Source organism: Polyodon spathula, chromosome 11, assembly GCF_017654505.1.
Source record: "Polyodon spathula isolate WHYD16114869_AA chromosome 11, ASM1765450v1, whole genome shotgun sequence".
NCBI lineage: Eukaryota > Metazoa > Chordata > Actinopteri > Acipenseriformes > Polyodontidae > Polyodon > Polyodon spathula.
The window spans coordinates 11,388,877-11,409,282 of NC_054544.1; the positions used below are offsets into that span (position 1 = coordinate 11,388,877).

Genomic DNA, 20,406 nt, shown 5'->3' on the forward strand with positions numbered 1-20,406 from the left:
CACACACACACACACACACACACACACACACACACACACACACACATAGTGCCGTGAAAAAGTATTTGCCCCCTGTCTGATTTTCTGCATTTTTGCACATTTTTCACATTGAATTTGGTCAGATTTTTTGTGTGTTGTAGTAGTATATAGAATGAGTCTGAGAGAAAAAAATGACACCAAAGTTTGGTGCTTCTTTCATTTGTATGGTGTGCAAGGTAATCAAACATGCAATCTTCAGGTGTGAAAAAGTTACTGCCCCCCCTAGTTAACTCAACCCAATTAAAGGGATAGTTACGGTCAGTTGTTTAAATACTTTGGTTAACAATCAGGCCTGATCTGGGCCAGCCCTGCCCAATATAAATCTGACTAACTTTGGCCCTTACCATCAGAATGAAGTTGTCAGCACACAGGTTCTGGAGGCACATCATGCCATGATCAAAAGAAATTCCTGAAGACCTCTGGAAAAAAAAAGTTGTTGATGCCTATCAGTCTGGAAAGGGTTACAAAGCCATTTCTAAGGCTCTGGGGCTCCAACAAACCACAGTCAGATCCATATTGTCCAAATGGAGAAAGTTTGGGACAGTAGTGACTCTTCCCAGGAGTGGACGTCCTGCCAAAATCTCTCCAAGAGCAAGGCATAGAATTGTCCAGGAATTCACAAATAACCCTAGAACAACATCCAGGGATCTGCAGGCCTCTCTTGCCTCGGCTAAGGTCAGCGTTCATGACTCCACCATCAGAAAGACACTGGGCAAAAATGGGATTCATGGCAGAGTAGCAAGGCGGAAACCACTGCTCACTAAGAAGAACATGAATGCTCGTCTCAAGTTTGTCAAAAAGCACCTGGATGATCCTCAAGAGTTCTGGAACAATGTTCTATGGACAGATGAGTCAAAAGTGGTACTTTTTGGCCAATATGGGCCCCCTTCATGTCTGGCGAAAACCAAACACTGCATTCCACAGTAAGAACCTCATACCAACAGCCAAGCATGGTGGTGGTAGTGTCATGATTTGGGGATGCTTTGCTGCATCAGGACCTGGACGACTTGCCATCATTGAAGGAACCATGAATTCTGCTCTGTATCAGAGAATTCTACAGGAGAACGTCAGGCCATCCGTCCGTGAGTTGAAGCTGAGCTGCAGCTGGGTCATGCAGCAAGACAATGACCTGAAACACACAAGCAAGTCTACATCAGAATAGTTGAAGAACAAGAAATTGAAAGTTTTGGAATGGCCTAGTCAAAGTCCAGACCTAAACCCCATTGAGATGTTGTGGCAGGACCTGAAACCTGTCCAGGTTTCACTCAGGGACCAGTCAATAACTCAAAATTCATACAATAGGCCCCTCTCTCCTTGACATTTGATTTTTTCTGAACCTGGCATTAAGCTCAGCTATGTTAAAAAGGCATCCTCACAAGTGTTATCCTCCAAGGGACTTTGTGAACTCTGGAATATGCATTTAATTACTGCATTTAATATTCACTGAAGAAACATTATTTTGGGGGTGCTAGTTGTTGTGCAATTACTTTAAATAAAGGTAACAACAACAAATCAAATACATACATTTTATTTTAAATATCTGTATTTACACATTTTGAGAAAAGAGAAATATAAGTTTATGACAAGCCCCCCCCCCCCTTTGACGAAGTCACAGAATAACATTCAGCTAATTTCCTGTGTTGCTGTAATTCCTTATTGAAGCACAAGAGAGCAGTGTTGTACTAGACTGTTGAACACAGACATTTTGTATTGCATTGAATTTCATTATAAAAGACTGCTAAGTATTTCCACATTTGAAAATGCATATTGATGTGAAATACTGTTAGGGTACCACTGCACACTGAATACTATTGGGGTTCCATTGCAATACCCCTTTTCCACTGCAAAGATTGCATACCTATTTGCAGACCACCGAATCTGAATCAACTAAAAGGAATTGGAAATATTTCACACTGGTTGTAATTCTGATAGAGCAGCAAACTAGTCCTGATATGGTACCATAGACTTTAATGGATTAATATTATTGATTCATGCTATTCATTCAATTGATATTGTCCCAGAGTACACTGTAGATTAATATGGATGTTACAAAAGCAGTGTCAATAATTATTTCCCCCCTGTGTATACATGGACTCCAAAAGCATACAAGCATTGGCATATATAACAAAGCAAAATGACAAAATTACACACATAGCATTGTCTTTTCATTAAATTATTATGATTAAGCACATTATGACAATCAACATGTATCATAATATAAAATGTATATAATTTTAAATATCTAATGAGGTAGGTTATAATTATAATAATAAAGGACTTGCTCCACTTACACTGCACAGATCATATATAAGAAGCACTTCCAGGAATAATGAGTAAAACAAATTGTTATCTAAGTGGGTCATGAGTCTCTCTTGCTGTATTCAATATCACAGCCTCTTTTTCATGCATGGTCAATAGAAAATGAACATTGTCTGCAGACTTGGACAAACATGGACACTCAACGACAAGCCCTGTAGAAATGGATGTATTTAATATATTAGGGTCAGAGGCCATAGGGTTACTTCATGTTAATGAATCTTGGGACTCTGTTTATGAGAGTCCAGGAGTTGTTGTTTTTTTTAATTTAGTCGTCTCCAATTTTTTCCCCGCTTTTCTCCCCAATTTAGTGTGCCCAATTATTATCTGTATATTTATGTATAGTTATTATCCGACTCAGGGAGTGGAGGCTGGAGCACGTGTCCTTCGAAACATGCTCCTGCCAAGCTGGGTCGTTGATGCACAATAAGCCATAGATTCCCCTGCTGATCTAGGCCCTCCCTACCTGGGCAGCACTCGGCCAATTGCGTGCCGCCCCCTGGGAACTCCTGGTCGCAGTCGGCTGTGACACAGGCTGGACTCAAACCTGTGATCCCCAGGCTATAGGGCACATCCACGTGGCGCGCCTTTGCTGGATTCGCCACTCGGAAGCTCCTGGTAGTTGGGTTTTTAATGCAATTTGGGAACGGTCATCAAAGGCAACACCTACATGGAATTTGTACACGGTTATTTTCAATGACCTCTTCAGGAATGTACCTGTGTATGCATGTGAATTCATTTGATGCATTTTTATGATCGATAATGCAACTGAAACACCCAAGTAAAAGTAAAGGCTATATCAATTCAAATTATGTGCTGTATGTCTGTGTACGATCTATATATTCTGCACATGTGTAACATGGAAGTTCTATTACAGTAGGAGAGGTGATTCTGAAGATATAATCACAACTGGATGAGAAATTGTCTAGATACTGTATATCTAATAATGTGCCCTTATCCAATGATCTTCAGAGGCAATGGAACAGAACTACAATGACAATGGTGGCTGTTACAATGCCACGGGACAATGGTAGATCTATATGATACAATGGTATGGGACAATGGTAGATCTATGGGTTACAATGGCAAGAGACACTGGTAGATCTATGTGTTACAATGGCATGGGACACTGGTAGATTTATGTGTTACAATGGCATGGGACACTGGTAGATCTATGGGTTACAATGGTATGAACCAGTACACACCGGTCAGTACAATGAAATGTATTTGATTTAAATTCCATTTCAATTGAACTTTCCCCCAAAAAAACCTGTATACTGAAATTGTCAAACACACATGCAGAAGTTATTTCAAAGAGTTTTTAAAAATATACCTGAGTTTTTTGGTGAGTTATGTTAGTGCAGTGGTCCTCAAAGTCGTGCCCGTGGCAGCTGTTCTTAAATTATAGGTCGTAAACACATTTCTGGCAAGTCGTAGCGTACGAAAATAAAGAAAGCTTTAAACACGTTTTCCAACAAAAGCACCACAACACTCTCTTGATAGCGCTGCTCGCTTATGCTGTGCTTGTACGTATGCGACATTTTTTATTTTAATGGCTTTTGCGATACGATCAACCAATTGAATATCTGCATTGTCTCTGCGGTAGCCAAATCATAAGTTAGCTAGGTGGGACATAAACTGTGTCTGTTTCAGGTAAAGGTACCGACTGTCCGTTTAACCAATAGGAGAGTCAAATATCTGCCTAGTTTTACGCAGCTGTCCAATCATAAGCAAGCAGAGGCCGTTCACGGTATTCTGCATGAAAATTGAATTCGAGTGAGTAGCCAATGGCAAAGTGAAAGATCTGACAGCTGTCCAATCATTCGTGAGTAGAGGCGGGTGTTAATATGCCGGGTAAGCACTGAATTTCGCCGACTGTTATTGAGAAAAATAATATATTTCAGTGTTTAGAATTTAATTTTCTATCTGTCTCTCTATCTATATATATATAGTATTAGCCAAAATGCAATACATTTATGAGCTGCTGATGGCAAAGCAGTCGTGTGCAAGAGAGGTCAGGGTACAGATGAAGTGGGACAATGATTAGTAGTATATTTAGTTACGATTCCACTTTCTCTGAATAATTGTACTGCAGATGAGCGATCTTTAAAACAGAGTAGTGCTGACAAATTTGTCAAATTAAAACAAAGTGAGACGCTATCTACACTTTTATTCATGTTTATCTGTGTAAACATGCTATTCATAAATATTTGCATTGCGTAGTTTATGCAAATTATTTAAAGAATAAGCGCAACACGCACAATTACTACCTGAGACTTGGCCTTATCAGAGTGAGCCAAGAATAACCCCACTAAAACTCTTTTATATATATATATATATATATATATATATATATATATATATATATATATATATATATATATATAGCGAAGGCATGCGTATCTATTCTATCCTATGAAATAATCAATTTCTATGATTATGCCCATGCCAAAATTACTTTGAGGACCACTGTGTTAGTGAAACAGAATTTTTGCAGAGTGCTCTTTCGCTTCAATTCCTAAATTATTATTTATAGGTTGATTGTAAAACCTGAGACCTTGATAAATATTTTTAATACATTTAGTACATTAGAAAAGTCTCACACTGACTAATGCATCAATTAATATATGATTTACTTCAGAAAGTTAGAAACATAATAGTTTTTTTTTTTTTTTTTTTATGCAGCATTAAATATAAATAAGATTTAAAAAATGCCTAGAAGGGGGAGGAAAGCTTGAAATAATACATCACTTACTGTGACTTAAATACTGGTTAGAGAGTAGGATAAATCCAGGAAGCTACCGACAATTAAATAATCAACCACTCGAGTCTGGTTGTTATGACAACAGACCTTTAAATCAACACTAGAGGACAAAAGAACCATCTTTGGCTAGGATAGATGCAGAATTCTTTGTTAATACATTATAGTTTCCATAGTCAGTCTCATTCACTCCTATGTCTGATTAAGGTGCATTGTTTAACCTCGGTTTTGGAGGAATACAACATTGTATTTTCTCTGCTACTGAAATTGCACTCTTCATCTGATGCATTTTATGTGCTGTACTAACTACCAAATATCATCCACTGTTATTAATAAATAATCTAAATATAATTTTGTGGGACAATTAAGGAATCCAATTTTAATCTATATATTAAAACAAATATTTTTACTATAATTAAAACAATTATTTTACAGTATTATGTGATTGTGTAGGATTTGTACTTCACAAAGACATACAGAGACATATCATGATCATTAGAACATGTGGTCAGTGTTCCCCTTCAATGGCAAGAAATCCCAAATCATGAGCTACTAGTCATTGTCCTACTTCATCTGTACCCTTACCTCTCTTGCACATGACTGCTTTGCCATCAGCAGCTCATAAATGTATTGCATTTTGGCTAAATCTGTGATGCATCAAATGCAAAGTGGGAACTGCACTATTCCTTTCATAGCCATACATTTTAGATAATGAATGCATTATGCTATAACAAGAAACAGTGTTCATATATATATATATATATATATATATATATATATATATATATATATATATATATATATATATATATATATATATATATATATATAGTGCCTATAAAAAGTCTACTTCCCCTTTCAAATTTTTCATCTATTGTTGCCTTATAGTCTGGAATTAAAATGCATTAAAATATAGATTTTTTTCATTTATCTACACATCCTAACCCACAACTTCCAAGTGAAAAAAATATTCTAGAAATTTGTAGAAAATGAATTAAAAATAAAAACTGAAATAGCTTGGCTGGATAAGTGTCCACCCCCCTTGTAATAGCAATCCTAAATTAGCTCAGGTGTAACAAATCGCCTTCAAAATCACACACCAAGTTAAGTGGCCTCCATCTGTGTTAAATTATAGTGATTCACGTGATTTCAGGATAAATTCAGCAGTTCCTGTAGGTTCCCTCTGCTGACTAGTGCATTTCAAAGCAAAGACTCAACCATGAGCACCAAGGCATTTTCAAAAGAACTCCAGGACAAAGTTGTTGAAAGGCACAGATCAGGGGATGGATATAAAAACATATCAAAGGCCTCGGAGCACAGTCAGGACGATTATTAAGAAGTGGAAGGTGTATGGCACCACCAAGACCTTGCCTAGACCAGGCTGTCCCTGCAAGCTGGATGACAGAGAAAGAAGGAGACTGATCAAAGAGGCTACCAAGAGGCCAATTGCAACTTTGTAAAAGCTCCAGGTTTTTATGGCCAAGTCTGGTCAAAGTGTGCATGTGATAACAATATCCCAAGCACTCCACAAATCTGGCCTGTATGGTAGGGCGGCAAGAAGGAAGCCATTACTCAAGAAAGCCCACCTTGAATCCCTTTTAAAGTATGCCAAAAAGCACTCAGGAGATTCTGTAGCCATGTGGCAAAAAGTTTTGTTGTCTGACGAAACTAAATTGGAACTTTTTGGCCTAAATGCAAAGCCTTATGTTTGGCGCAAACCAAACACAGCGCATCCCCCAAAGAACACCACCCCTACTGTGAAGCATGATGGTGGCAGCATCATGTTATGGGGATGTTTCTCATTGGTAAGGACTGGGGCACTTGTCAGGATAGAAGGGAAAATGAATGGAGCAAAGTACAGAGAAGTCCTTGAGGAAAACCTGCTGCCCTCTGCAAGAAAGCTGAAACTGGGACGGAAGTTCACCTTTCAGCATGACAACGACCCAAAGCACACAGCCAAAGCTACACTGGAGTGGCTAAGGAACAAAAAGGTAAATGTCCTTGAGTGGCCCAGTCAGAGCCCCGACCTAAATCCAATCGAAAATTTGTGGCATGACTTGAAGATTGCTGTCCATCAACGCTCTCCAAGGAACTTGACAGAGCTTGAACAGTTTTGTAAAGAAGAATGGTCAAATCTAGGTGTGCAAAGTTGGTAGAGACCTATCCCAACAGACTCACAGGTGTAATTGCTGCCAAAGGTGCTTCCACCAAGTATTAACTCAGGGGGTGGAGACTTATCCAGTTATGATCTTTCAGTTTTGTATTTTTAATATATAATTTTTTTCTTAATAAAAACTTTTTTCCCCCTTAACAGTGTGGAGTATGGTGTGTAGATAAGTGGAAAAAAAAATCCTCATTTAAATGCATGAAACTCTGAGTCACTGATGCAAAATGTGAAAAAAAGTTCAAGGGGATGTAGACTTTCTATAGGCACTGTATATATACATACATATATATATATTTGTCTTGTTATACTTTAATAAGGTTGAAAGGTCTTTACAGAATAGACGACTTTTGCAAAACACTTTATTAACAAAGTTCAATTGAAGAGATTGGCTTTTTCCCGGATCTCATTTACACGTGCTTTGCATGTGTTGTATGAGAAACAGTACAAACAGAGCACAGTTGCACAGCATAATGACTCCAAGAAAGAAGCTGACAGTGTTGAAAAGTGACAGGCTGCCACATTGCTGGCAAAAGTACTTGACAGATGTCTGTGGCAACTGGTCTCTTCATTATTAGTAATGTTGTGCAGTAAAGGGAGCACATGGTATATGAATTTTCCCGATGCTCCTGAAGATCCTGGATCATCACTGCACGTAGTCCAAGCTAACTGCTGCTCTGGTATCCAAGCCTTCCCTACACAGGAATTCAATGACAGCTCACCAACACCAGCCTGTTTATTTACTTTAAGGGGATTCTTTCAATGAGATTTCATGGCTGAGGAGCTGCTGATAAAACTTTCCTCATTGCAGGGAATGTGTCTCTCCATCTATCATGGTGTACTGATGAGCAACACTGAGTCTGTATATGTGGAAACTGTGTTATTCCCTTTGTAGTCAGACAGGCACATTTGAGCATTAAGTCAACCAGAAGAAAGGTGTAATTCAGACTGTAAAGAAATTGGGTAGACTCAAAATGGAGCTGTGCAAAGCTGAATCACTCTTTGACATCTTTAAGTTTCTTTTTAATTTGAATAAATAACTCATAATTGATAGCTGGTTTGACAGACCCCGATTAGCACTAATTTCGCACTACCTAATGTTACCCTGAGTAAAGTAGTCCAAGATTAATGCTAATCCTGGTCCTTGAAACAGACATAAGTGTTTAGAGATATTAATGAATATATCAGGAAATGAGGGGTGCTGTTACCATGGAGTAGAGATGATTTAAAATGTGAGTCATTGGGTTTTTATGTATTGCAGCCAAAGACAGGCAAAGAAATGTGTAGGATGTAATATGAAAAATGTGGCATAAATTATTTTCTTTTTTTGTCTTTGGACATAAACAGAACACAGCAGATCCTTATATTCATTCTCCACTCACAACTGATCTTGTGTATGTCCATTGTGTCCAGGGTTATCTTTTTGGAAAGTTACTTGATGCTAAACGTGTTAATGCATGGAAAGGGTTAGCTCATCTAAGAAGGTGTTTTTCAATACTGATTAAGGAAAGTAGTCTAGCTGATGGACTTAACCTGCTGCTTTTTAAGATGGGTGTATTACTGTCGCTCTTAAAGGTAAAATACTGTATGTATTGAAGACTTCGGTTGTTTTAATAAAATATGTATAACGATAATTCAAAAGCTGAATGCGTTGGCACACAACCAAAAACAAGAAACATGTTCTCCAGGGAGCCCAAGAGTGACATGAAACCATTAACGAAGAAATGTAGGGCAGAGTGTTCTCAGTATTCATATCTGAGGTCTAAACATCTTATCTGCAGTATCACAGCCTTTTATAAAAACGTTTTTCCCCACTATGCCCTATAAACAGTATTTTTATTTGTATTTATTTATTTTTTTTAAGTGCTGTATTTACATTCATTTACATTCCATGCTGTCACCTTGTGCAATATTAAAATTCTACCCACATAACACTGCAACTGCACTTGATACAAATCATAAGTTTGACTGCATGTGAGAAGCCTGCGACAGTAGGCCTGTGTGGTGCATGATGGTATTCTCATAATATAGCACAATTGTCCATAGAATTTTATATATATATATATATATATATATATATATATATATATATATATATTATATATATATATAATAGTATTAGTTTACATACAATATTAATGTTTTTTAATTGAGTTGTATTTATAATAGTTATTTATATATTCTCCAGTATACTCAGCATAGCTGCATCGTGCGCTGGGTGTCATGCATACCAACTGAGGGGGGTTGATCCTGATAAGAGAAAGCATTAATTATCCTGCAGCTACCAAGCTTAGCAATGCATCCATTCTGCTCCAAGCCACGGTGCTTAGACGAGGAGAGTAATGTCATGTGTGCGGTGGGCAGTCTCTCGGTCACAGCATGACGTGACTGAATGAGTTGGTGTGTGTGTGGAATTGCCTCTTTCTTCAGAGACACCTGATACACGAATACTAAAAAGACAACCCGTATTAGATACAGACATAGAGCAAGAAAGAGTAACAGGGCATATATATTTGTGAAAAATGGATATAAAAGACCAAGGAGCACAAATGGAGCCTTTACTCCCCACGGTAAGGATTTTTATGTTCGCACTACTGCACCATTTGTGTGCAACTTGCGATGCGTGTTTCTTGCCTAGTATTTGTGCTTTGAGGAAATTTAAGACGCAGTATTCAGTTGCGGGGTGGCTGGTTTTTTTTTTGCATCTCTTCTTCAAATGCAACGTGACAGGTGGTCTTTTTTTTTTTTTTATTAAGTCTATGTTTTTAATATACACGGCACAAGAAAAAAAGAAGACACATGCAATATTAGCAAAAGTAATGCCGCTTATGTCACTTGCAATGAATTATTATTGTTTATTATCTTAGACCTACATCAGTAGTGTGTGATTACAACGTTGTGCTATTTAAAGCCAACAATTTTAAAAAAAAAAAAAAAAAAAAAAAAAAAAAAAAAAGATATACATTGTATTTCTTATGTTTGGACAATAAATGTGTAAAATAAACTAACATGCACTATAAAATGCATGTGTGTTAAACTGATGCAGTGTGTGAGATGAAGAAACGATAAATCACTTGAAAATATATTCAACACAAACTGCGTTGTCATTTTACGCAAAATGCAATTGAAAGGAACACATTCTGTTTTCATAATATTAATCTTTTTGAATGTGTATTGAGGCATCTGCTAAATACATGTTACTTAATCCATAATGGAGGCGATTTATAGTCTAACTAAATGGTCTAAAATTCAATTGCCTGTATTTGTTATGGTATATTAGGCTCTTGATTGTATCCCTGTTTAAACTTCAAATCCAGCAATGACCAGAACTGGTCAGATGTGGCGGTTTGCTGGTTTCCAGCTAGCCGTACTGGTTCAGTAGTCTTTACTCTGGTTGAGGAGCTGGCTAAGCTGGTCCAAGAAAGAATAAAAAACTGTAATTTGAGCAGATTGCCATTAACAGGAACACTGTACTGTTCTTTATTAGAGCATTTACTGTAATTAAAGTTAGGTTACGGATGTAACCCTAGTTCCCTGAAAGAGAAGATGACCAACAACCAATACCTTTGGGATATGCCTGCCATAGGTCAGATATCCACTGATCATTTTGTGTCAGAGTCTGCCAATAGGCCCCTCCAGGGAGTGACGTCCTCGATCCCGCCTACTGAGGAATTAACTAGCCACTCCACGGAGATCACTTTCAATTTTGCATCGAATGCGAGAGATGCAACCTTCCAAGGTTTGTTGTTCATCTTCTCTTTCAGGGAACCAGGATAACATCCATAACCTAACATTCCCTTTCAATTCGAAGACAACCAACAATCAAATACTTTTGAGATAGTACACCAAAGCCGTCGCGAGGGAGCATGAGCAGAGACAGCAGATGACGGATGACTCGCTACCACCAAACTAATGTTTGTGGTGTGAGCGTGCAACCTCAAGGACCCTGGTGCCTATTGAAGGCATAGAGGGATCTACCACATTAAGTTGGTAGAACCTGGTGAATGTATGTGGAGTAGCCCAGCTAGCCGCAGTACAAATATCAGTCAATGAAGCTCCTCTAAAGAGGGCCCATGATGTAGCCACTCCTCTGGTGGAATGCGCGGCCACCCGCCAGGTGGGCATAGGCCAGCATTAGTATATGCAGTCAAAACTGTGTCCACAATCCAGTGAGAGAGTCGCTGCTTTGAGAGGGCTTGACCCAGGGTCCTTTCATTATGACAGAGAAGAGCAGGTCAGACTGACACAGAGCTCTCAGCCTATCCACATAACATCTCAATGCCTGAACTGGGCAGAGGAAATTCAATCTCCGATCCTCCCTGAAGAAAAAAGGAGGGGTATGGCTGTCTTCATAGAGAGATATTTCAACTCTATGGAATGTATAGACTCAAATGGGGCCTTAGTGAGAGCCTCCAATACCACGTCTAGACTTCACTCGGGGAGGACGTCCTTTCTCGGAGGACGTAACCGCCAAGCACCCTTTAGAAAACGGGTCGCCATGATATGAGTGCCTAGGGACAATGAGTCATGGGACATGGAATGCAGATATGGCTGGTAGGTACACTTTCAGTCCACCTCCATCAGTTCTTGCAGGAATTACAAAATAATTGCTATAGGGCAATAGATAGGGTCATGACCTCTGGTCATACACAAAACTTGGAAATACCTCAATTTATAGGTATACAACAACCTTGTGGAAGAGGCCCTAGCACTCTGCAGTGTACTGACGAATGCATCTGAAAGCCCTAAGACGGACAGACAGTTCCTTTCAGTGGCTAGACCCATAATTGGAGTCTTCCTGGTTCTGAGTGCCAGAGTGTCTCTCGGCTGACTGAGGAGATCCATCTACAAGATCTGGCCCTTGCAGCAGCTGGCAAAGGTTTGAAAACCAGATTCTCCTGGGCCATCTGGAGATCACAATGAGAACTGTCACCTTCTCTCTCTGGACTTTCTCTAGGAAGGCCAGGAGAAATGGTATTGGATGCATAGTGGACTGCCGCAGTGGTGGAACTTTGGAGCTTTGCTAGATATAATGAAAGTCAAGAAGTCCAAGGGTCTGGAAGTTACTATTCTGCATGCATGGTGGTACGGAAATGAATAGTTAATTGATCATTTTTTTTTTCTTTTTTACATGTATGTTCTTGTGAAGCACCTGTTGGGTGTGGATTTCAAATAATAATAATAATAAATAAATACCAGAAGGCACCATTTGTTAGCATATAAGGCAACATGTAGCTCTCATGTCTGTGATAAACTAATGTTGGGTCTGACAATTTCATGGCCTTTACAGGTACTTACCAGTGTTGGAAACAAGAATGTGGTGAGTTGAACGTTTAGCCTTTTATGTGTGCACGCGGTGCAAAGAACACATTTTTTGTTCATTGGCGTTTGCTTTTTTGTGATGTTATTATTTTGTTACCCACAAAATATGTATATTGTTTTTCTATTTCAGGTTTTGTCTGCCCTTCTATTTTGCTCAGTCTTTTGTGAGTCATAGTATTGTGTTAGGGCCCTGTCATTCACATAGCTTTGGATGTGCTTTTAATTAGTTATTGTGTCATTTATAGTGTCTTAACATTGTGAAAAACACTCCTTTGTATTCTTAAGTCTGCACAACATGTTGTGTGCGGCTGTACTCAAACCTCATTGAACTGCAGCCTTCATCTAAAAATCTAACTGATTTCCATACCCCTATCAATGAAATACATTACAGCAGAAAAGCTACATCTATTAATTTGTTCTTTAATCTTTATTGTGTTTAAGGAAAAGGAGTGATTTTTCAGGTGGCTAGTACAATTAACAATGTTATGCAGCATATACACACTGCATTATAGGATTTTCTACATTCTCAATACATGTGAATGACAATTTGCATGCCATTTGTAATGGATTGCAGTTTGTATACATAATTTTAGCTTTTATATGTACTGTAATATGGCAGTATTTTTGATATTAAGAAAAAACCACAACAAACACTTTAAAATGTGTCCCTTGCCTGGCAAGGTATGGTATAATTTTAATCAATCAATTTCAATGGACTGTTTTAGTCACATTTATTACCTCAGGCTTGTCCCTAAAGGCTATGAGCGACACTTTGCCTGTTCACAGTATGCAGGATTATATATGTTAGGAGTTCTGCATGTGATTTAAATTCTCTAAAAATTACAACTAGGCCTATATGATTTAAAACCGATAAAACACACCCGATACAAAAAAAAAAAAAAAAATGAAATCGATGTATAGCCAATAAACACCGGAACATTGGAAATGGTTACTGAATTCACGTTGACTTGACCCCTTTCCCTGTGAAAAAAATAAAATAAATAACCTACCAAAAAAAAAAAAGTTCTCAGTGCAGTTGGGCAATGTCCCTTCTTCCTGACTTAAATCTCGCATTGATTCTTTCTGAATACTTTAAACCCACCCCTACTACTGAGTGGCAGCGAATTCCTGCATTTCTATTGGAGGATTGTACATGCTTGAAAGATTTAAAATGAGATTACAATTTAACACGGAGCATTGTTCTTGCTTGCGAAAGTTAAAGCTATATAACAGTTTGATAGGGTTGTTTTAAACGCTCATGGAATGAATTTAAAACAGAATTGAAAATTGTGGTGAAATGTAAAAAAATGCCTAAACACATAAAAACCCCATGTGAATGTGCCCATGACCATAGGGATTTCATTGTGGAACACAGCAAAGGAAAGAAAATACAAGTGTGCAAGTACTGTCAAATACTATGCATATTGTGACAGAAAAAAAAAAAAAACACCTAAGAGTTTTGGAAATTAATCGAAAACAATAATTTCATACAGTATATAAAAAGTGAAAGCTCCATAAATAACTGATTTGCATAAAACTAGATTTCCATTACATGAGAGTAGATGTTGTTTTCCATCAGATGACGTAGAAATCCTTCTGTCTGGTGTTGATTGCTGAAGTGTAATGCTGGCTCCAGGGATCAGCTCATTTTGCCTCCCCAGCGCATCAGCACAAACAACGGCTGCGATGCTGGCCCCGGAGATCAACCCAGTGCGGTCTCCCCAGCGCATCAGCATGACAACCATCTGGATTGAGCTAAGTAGGGTACATCTCTGATGTCTTCAAGTGGGCACCTTCCACCCTCTGTGTTTCTTTGACTAGCCCACGACACCTCAAGAGGGCTCAACAGTGATTCTGGCGACCCAGCATCACCCCCCTCCATCCCCCACTAAGCTCAGCCCAGTTTACTTACCTGTACATCAACGTTGCTTTCTTTCTATTGTGCTTGAGATCCCCATCCAGAATCTTTCCGTCTCAACCACAGCCAGTTGCTGCTCCTTTCTGCTGCTTCAGATAAGTTCTTCACTGTGCAACTTAACTCTTGGTCACTGAACCCGACGTCTCTGAGAAACCCGGTTGTAGAGTGTGCCACAAATCCTTGACAATTCACCTCCACTGGGTAAACTCGGACTTTCCATCCTCGCTGTTCCGCTTCAGCAGCTAGTTGAGCATACCGAAGTTTCTTCCTCTCGTACGCCTCATCTACAGCATCCTCCCATGGCACTGTTAATTCTACCAGATGAACAAGGCGTGCTGATCTAGACCACAAGACAATGTCTGGTCAAAGGTTAGTGGTGGCAATTTCAGGTGGAAAAATAAGCCGTTGGCCAACATCTGCCAGCATCTTCCAGTCTCTAGCAGCTTCCAGTTGTCCTGGGCGAGGCTTGGTTTTAACACCTTTTCTTGGTGGTTGCTCTCCTGGATAGAGGAATATTGTCTTTTGTGTGTAATGCTTTGATGGAACTGGTGGCAACTTATTGGTCAGGTTATGCTTGTCTTCCAATGCTAAGGCCAAACATCGCAGGACCTGGTCATGGCACCAAGGTGGGCTAAGACCCACCTTGGCTAAGACCCAACATGAGGGATCCTCACCCACCCAGAGGATAAGGTTCTGTGGTGATGGGAGAACATCATATGCTGATCTGATAAGGAAACTGATCCTGCTCTGTTCCATTGTCCATAGGTCTTGCCAGCCGATCTTGCATTGTCCATCTCATCCATTCTCCCTGCTTGGCGTGGGAAATGGCCTTTACACACCTGATCCTTTCCTCCTGCTTTTGCACCTCATTGACTGCCAGCTTCCTCCGTTGAGCTGGGGTTGCCTTGTGCCATGTAGGAGGAGCTCAACTGAGACCAAAACCTCCTTTTCCATGCTGAACTTTCCCCATAATATCTCCACTTCGAAGGGCAGCCTCAGCATCTTCCACAGCTTTCTTTGCCATTCATTTTCTTCCAGTTTTCAACACAGGTGTTGCCTCCCTTATGCATTTGTCGCGTGAATCTACTAATGTCATTTCCATTCCGACTTTGGCACACTTAAACTCCTCGGTTAGAGCAGGGATTGGTAGCTGCAGTATTCCTTTACCATAAAGTCCCACTCTGCTGATGCAGCGTGGCACTCCCAACCATTTCCAGATGTATGAACTGATTAATGTTTCCAGCTTCTCAACTGTTATCAAGGAAACCTCATACACAGTAAGTGGCCACAGCAGTCTTGGCAATAGATCAAACTGAAAGCACCAGAGTTTCAGTTTGCCTGGTAGAGCGCTGCTGTCTATGCTCTTTAGCCCTTCCACTGCTTGTTGTCTAACTTCTCCCACACAAACTGTGTCCTTTAGATCCCTGTCTTACCATCTGCCTAGACTTTTCACTGGCTTCTCGGACACTGTTGGTATTGCCTCACCATTAATGTAGAACCTTTTATCTACTACTTTACCTTTAATTGTAGAGATGCTCCTTGATTTAATGGGCTTGAATTGCATTTGTGCCCATTCAATGTTATTGGTTAATTTGCCCAATAACCGATTAGTACAGGCTGTGGTTGTAGTCACTGTTGTCATGCCATCCACGTATGCTCGAATTGGTGGTAGTCCCACTACCCATTTTGATGCCCTAATAATTTCTTCCATTGCCATGGTAAAAGCCAGTGGAGAAATGGTACATCCTGCCATTATTCCAACTTCTAGGCATTGCCATGAAGTTGCTAAATTCTGAAGTTGAAAAACTAAATTGCAAATGTCCAAAGTAGGCTTTCACTAAATTTGTTATTGCTATTGGTATGCTGAAAAAATCAAATGGTGCCCAAAGAAGTTCATGTGGCACTGAACCATATGCATTAGCCAAATCCAGGAATGTCACATGGAGCTCCTTCCTCTCCTTTTTTGCTTATTGAATTTGTTGCCAGATTACGCTGATGTGTTCTAAGCATCCTGAGAAACCTGGAATGCCTGCTTTTGGTATTGAAGTGTCAATGAAGCTGTTCTTTAATAGGTAGGTTGACAATCTCTGTGCAGTAATGCTGAAGAAAATCTTGCCTTCTATGTTTAATAGGGAAATAGGACAAAACTGATCGATGCTTGTAGAATCCTTTTCTTTTAGTACAAAGACTCCACCTGCTCGCCGCCATGCTCTTGGTACAAACTGTTTTTCCCATGCCACTCTCGTCAATTTCCACAGGATTCATAGAACTCCAGAAGCACTCTTGTACACTCTGTATGGAACTCCATTAGACCCTGGAGATGATGACGCCCTTGCTTTTTTCACAGCTTGCTCTACTTCTTTCCACTTAGGTGCACAGTCCTCCATTTGGTATTCGGGTGGATTGATAGGTGAGATGTCTGAAGGAATTGACATAGGCTCCTGCCTTTTTGAATCTGTGTGTGTTTCCTCCAAATATCTCTCCAGCTCAAACTTAGATGATTTTAGTGTGTGTCACGAAGATGGCTGTAGTGGGTGATGTCAGACCAGAAACAGGAACCAGGAAATAAACAACAGAGAGGTGGAGTTGGGTGGAGCTGAGCAATTGGTTTCGCTCAGCATTTAATGAATGAACAGAACAGTAAATAAAAAGACTGTAACAAACAAAAAACACAGGACACGGCACTTTCGCCAAAATAAAGAGACAAACAAAATGGACTACCCAGACAAACAAGGTGAGCTGATATTTTAACTATTATTATTATTGTTACCTCCGTCTCCAAACCCGTTCTCCACTCACTAAACACACAACCCTGAGTAAGTGAAAACATGCTCCTTTTATGCAGCTGTACCGAGACTTGATTGCTAATCAATCATTCAATTTTAGTCGCAGTACAACTGCATGTGAATAATAAAGTACAATTCCCCGTGCTCACATATTGTTACATTTTACCTGCACGTGAAGTGCTGTGCAATCCTCGTACCTAAATACAAATATACATTTTTAAACACTCGTGTTACACAGACCTATTTATATCCCGTGTACCAATGACTATACACCAACATTAACACACTACACGTAACATACAACACAAATAAATAGCCCAGGGGTGGGGCACTTTGCCACGTGTGCCATTTTTCTCACTGGTGAATATCTTCTTTACAAATTTGAATGGATCTTTATAAAAATTAGTTCTCGCTCGCTCTTTCTTTTTGTAGCATTTCCGTAGGCGCTCAGCTCTGCGCAATGTTGCAAGCTTATCTTTTATGACCCTTTGTAACAGATGGAGTCTCTCCTTCTGACTTTGTTCTGCTTTTCTCCATTGCTTCCTCAACTGCCTCTTTCTCTAACTAAGCGTTCAATCTCCTGCTGTCGTTTAGACTTTCCAGGAATAGTTTGTACTTTTCCCTTCCTTTTTTCAATTTCAAACCTCTTGCTTCCATAACCCTAATCCAGATTTATCCAGCTTCTCAAATTAATTAATCCAGATTAATCCAGATCCGTGTTTACTGTGTCCCACTCAGTTTTCTCACAAGCTCTTGGCTATTTAACTCCAGGCTTGTGGCCGTTGAGGTTCTTTTCTCTCTTACGCTGGTTCGTCTGACCGGGTTTGCCAGGATCATTAGGTTCATCACTAGTTGTATCCATGCAAGTCCTCCTCACGTCTATGACAGAAGTGCAGTGGTTTGCTTCCTGTCGCTGGATTTCATTCGACTGATTTGACTGACTTTGTAAGAAGTTCTGATCAATGCAAGGTCCTTGTCCCTTCTCCCTCAAGCATTCCATTCTCCCTTGATGACTCTTCAAACCCCTGACCGTTGTCGTCTTGTTCCAGCCGCAGACATAAACCTGGAGTTCCATGTCTTTGCTAACTGCAGATCTTGAACTAGTCTTTTGTGAAGTACTCTCCATTCTCATATCCGTTTCCGTTCATAAATTGTTAACCGTGTTATCCAACGTTGAGTCATCTTCTGCCCCTGCTCTCTCAGACTCTAGGGGTATTTTTCGAAAATAGATAGAAATAATGAAATTAATAAAAACAGAAAATTAGAAGCCCTGCCTATATATTATAGACAAAGACCAAAGTCAGACTCTGATGACATTCTTGTCTGTAATATGTCAAAGTGTCAGATGTTTACACTTAACGTATTCTTTGAGTATGGGTACGCCATTTTTGTGGTAAATCAATGAAACATTTCAGTGTTTAAAACTTCCTAAGGGGACCTTTCTTTGCTTGTGGTTTCTGGATTTAATTACACCCATTGTGTTCCAAGGACAAACAGCATCATTAGTGACAGTGAAGGGCATCAGTGACTCCTCAGGCTGTACTACTCAGAGTGAACTGTCCTGTTGACAGTGGAATAGTTTCATAATGCACTAAACATACCAACTTCTCATTTTTTCCCATTAAGACATGTTTAAAAGGTGAATGCAACATTATGCAACTAGGAAGTTTATCAATAGATAGATTCACCTCCTTGTATTAATTATACCAAATGCTCAAAGAGATTAAGCCTGTAGTGCTTCAGAGCACCAAAAACTGTGTCAATTCTCTCACAACTTAATTTGTATAAACCAGGGGGCTTTCATTATTATTACAAAATGAGAGTTCCTGAAAGCATATTGGTCAGCAGCCAGTCTATTAATGCCAGCACATTTTGGAATGGCCTTATTATTACTGGTTTCTATCCCAGATAAACCTGACGACAGTAGAGCCTTGCAACGAGACTGGGTTCTCACAGATCCCGTGGTACTTGTGGACATGATAGCGGGAACAGGAAAATTCTACTTTGTTGCGGGCAGGACTGGGTGGGTAAAAAACTCAGATTGCGGTAATTTGCGGGAACAGACTAAATCTTTCATCTGTTTACCAAGAGTAGGCTTATCAGTAACTTCCTAATTCTTTTGTTTGAGCTTCTCTTTTGTATAAGTATTTAGCTCCCACGCTCCGAATTCTCTCTAACGTCTTGTTGTGTTTTGCTTTTGCTGCAGTTTGGCCAGTTTAAATGTGATGTGGGCCAAGGGAAAGCTTTGCCTGATAGTACAACTCTGCTTACTTAGTTCTAATTTTTAAATTCTAAACTGATATGACATCACACCAGTGGAGTCTTTTCAGTGTATCTAAACATACATATACAGAATACTACATGGTATATAAAGAGTAAGTAACAGGGTTCCGAAAACTATAGTGTTACATGTCGCCGCGTGTTACTATGACTGTTTAAAGACGTACCTCTATTTTTTCACACTTTTTACACTTTTAACTTTGAAACTTCTGTTTCAAAATGGCCTCTTTAGTGCACTGGAGTTTGAGATCTGTTTTCTAAATCAATGGTTCTCAACTCTGGTCCTGGGGGAACACTGCCCTGCTGGTTTTTGTTCCAACCAAGCACTCAATTACATAATTGAACCCCTAATTGAACTAATAATTTGCTTAATCTGAGCTTTTTAAATAGAGTAGCTTATAAAAAGTTTAAAAATTTATGTTCATTATACAATTTTATACTTAAAGTGAAATCTCCATCTGTTTAAAATAATTAAAAAGCTTAGATTAGGCACATTTTTATTTCAATTAAGGGTTCGATTATGTAATTGAGTGCTTGGTTGGAGCAAAGACCAGAAGGGCAGTGTTCCCCCAGGACCAGAGTTGAGAACCTCTACTCTAAATCACTGTAGGAGGAGCGGAAGAGTGATCGATGCTTTCTATTGCTATGGCAAGGTAATCAATAAGGAGTACAATACTATCATTTCTTTATTGGCAGTACTGCAGTATCAGTACAATTTAAACAAATGTTATAAATATATAGTATGTGCATGCAGGCCTTTTGTTAAGTATATTCCATCTGCAAAATTGGAAAGTAAATTACTCATTGACCCAAAAACGTA

General features: G+C 39.3%; 1 protein-coding gene across 1 annotated transcript in view; it reads left to right on the top strand.

Annotated features, from left to right (window-relative positions):
• The first annotated feature begins 9,616 nt into the window (after positions 1–9,616).
• The window catches only part of LOC121323282 (sodium-driven chloride bicarbonate exchanger-like), a 55,485-nt gene continuing 44,695 nt past the window's right edge, over positions 9,617–20,406 (top strand). Inside the window, exons 1-2 of the mRNA XM_041264250.1 lie at positions 9,617–9,850; positions 12,571–12,600. Of these exons, the coding sequence (XP_041120184.1) occupies positions 9,803–9,850; positions 12,571–12,600 (78 nt within the window). The 5' untranslated portion in view covers positions 9,617–9,802. The remainder of the gene's footprint in view (positions 9,851–12,570; positions 12,601–20,406) is intronic.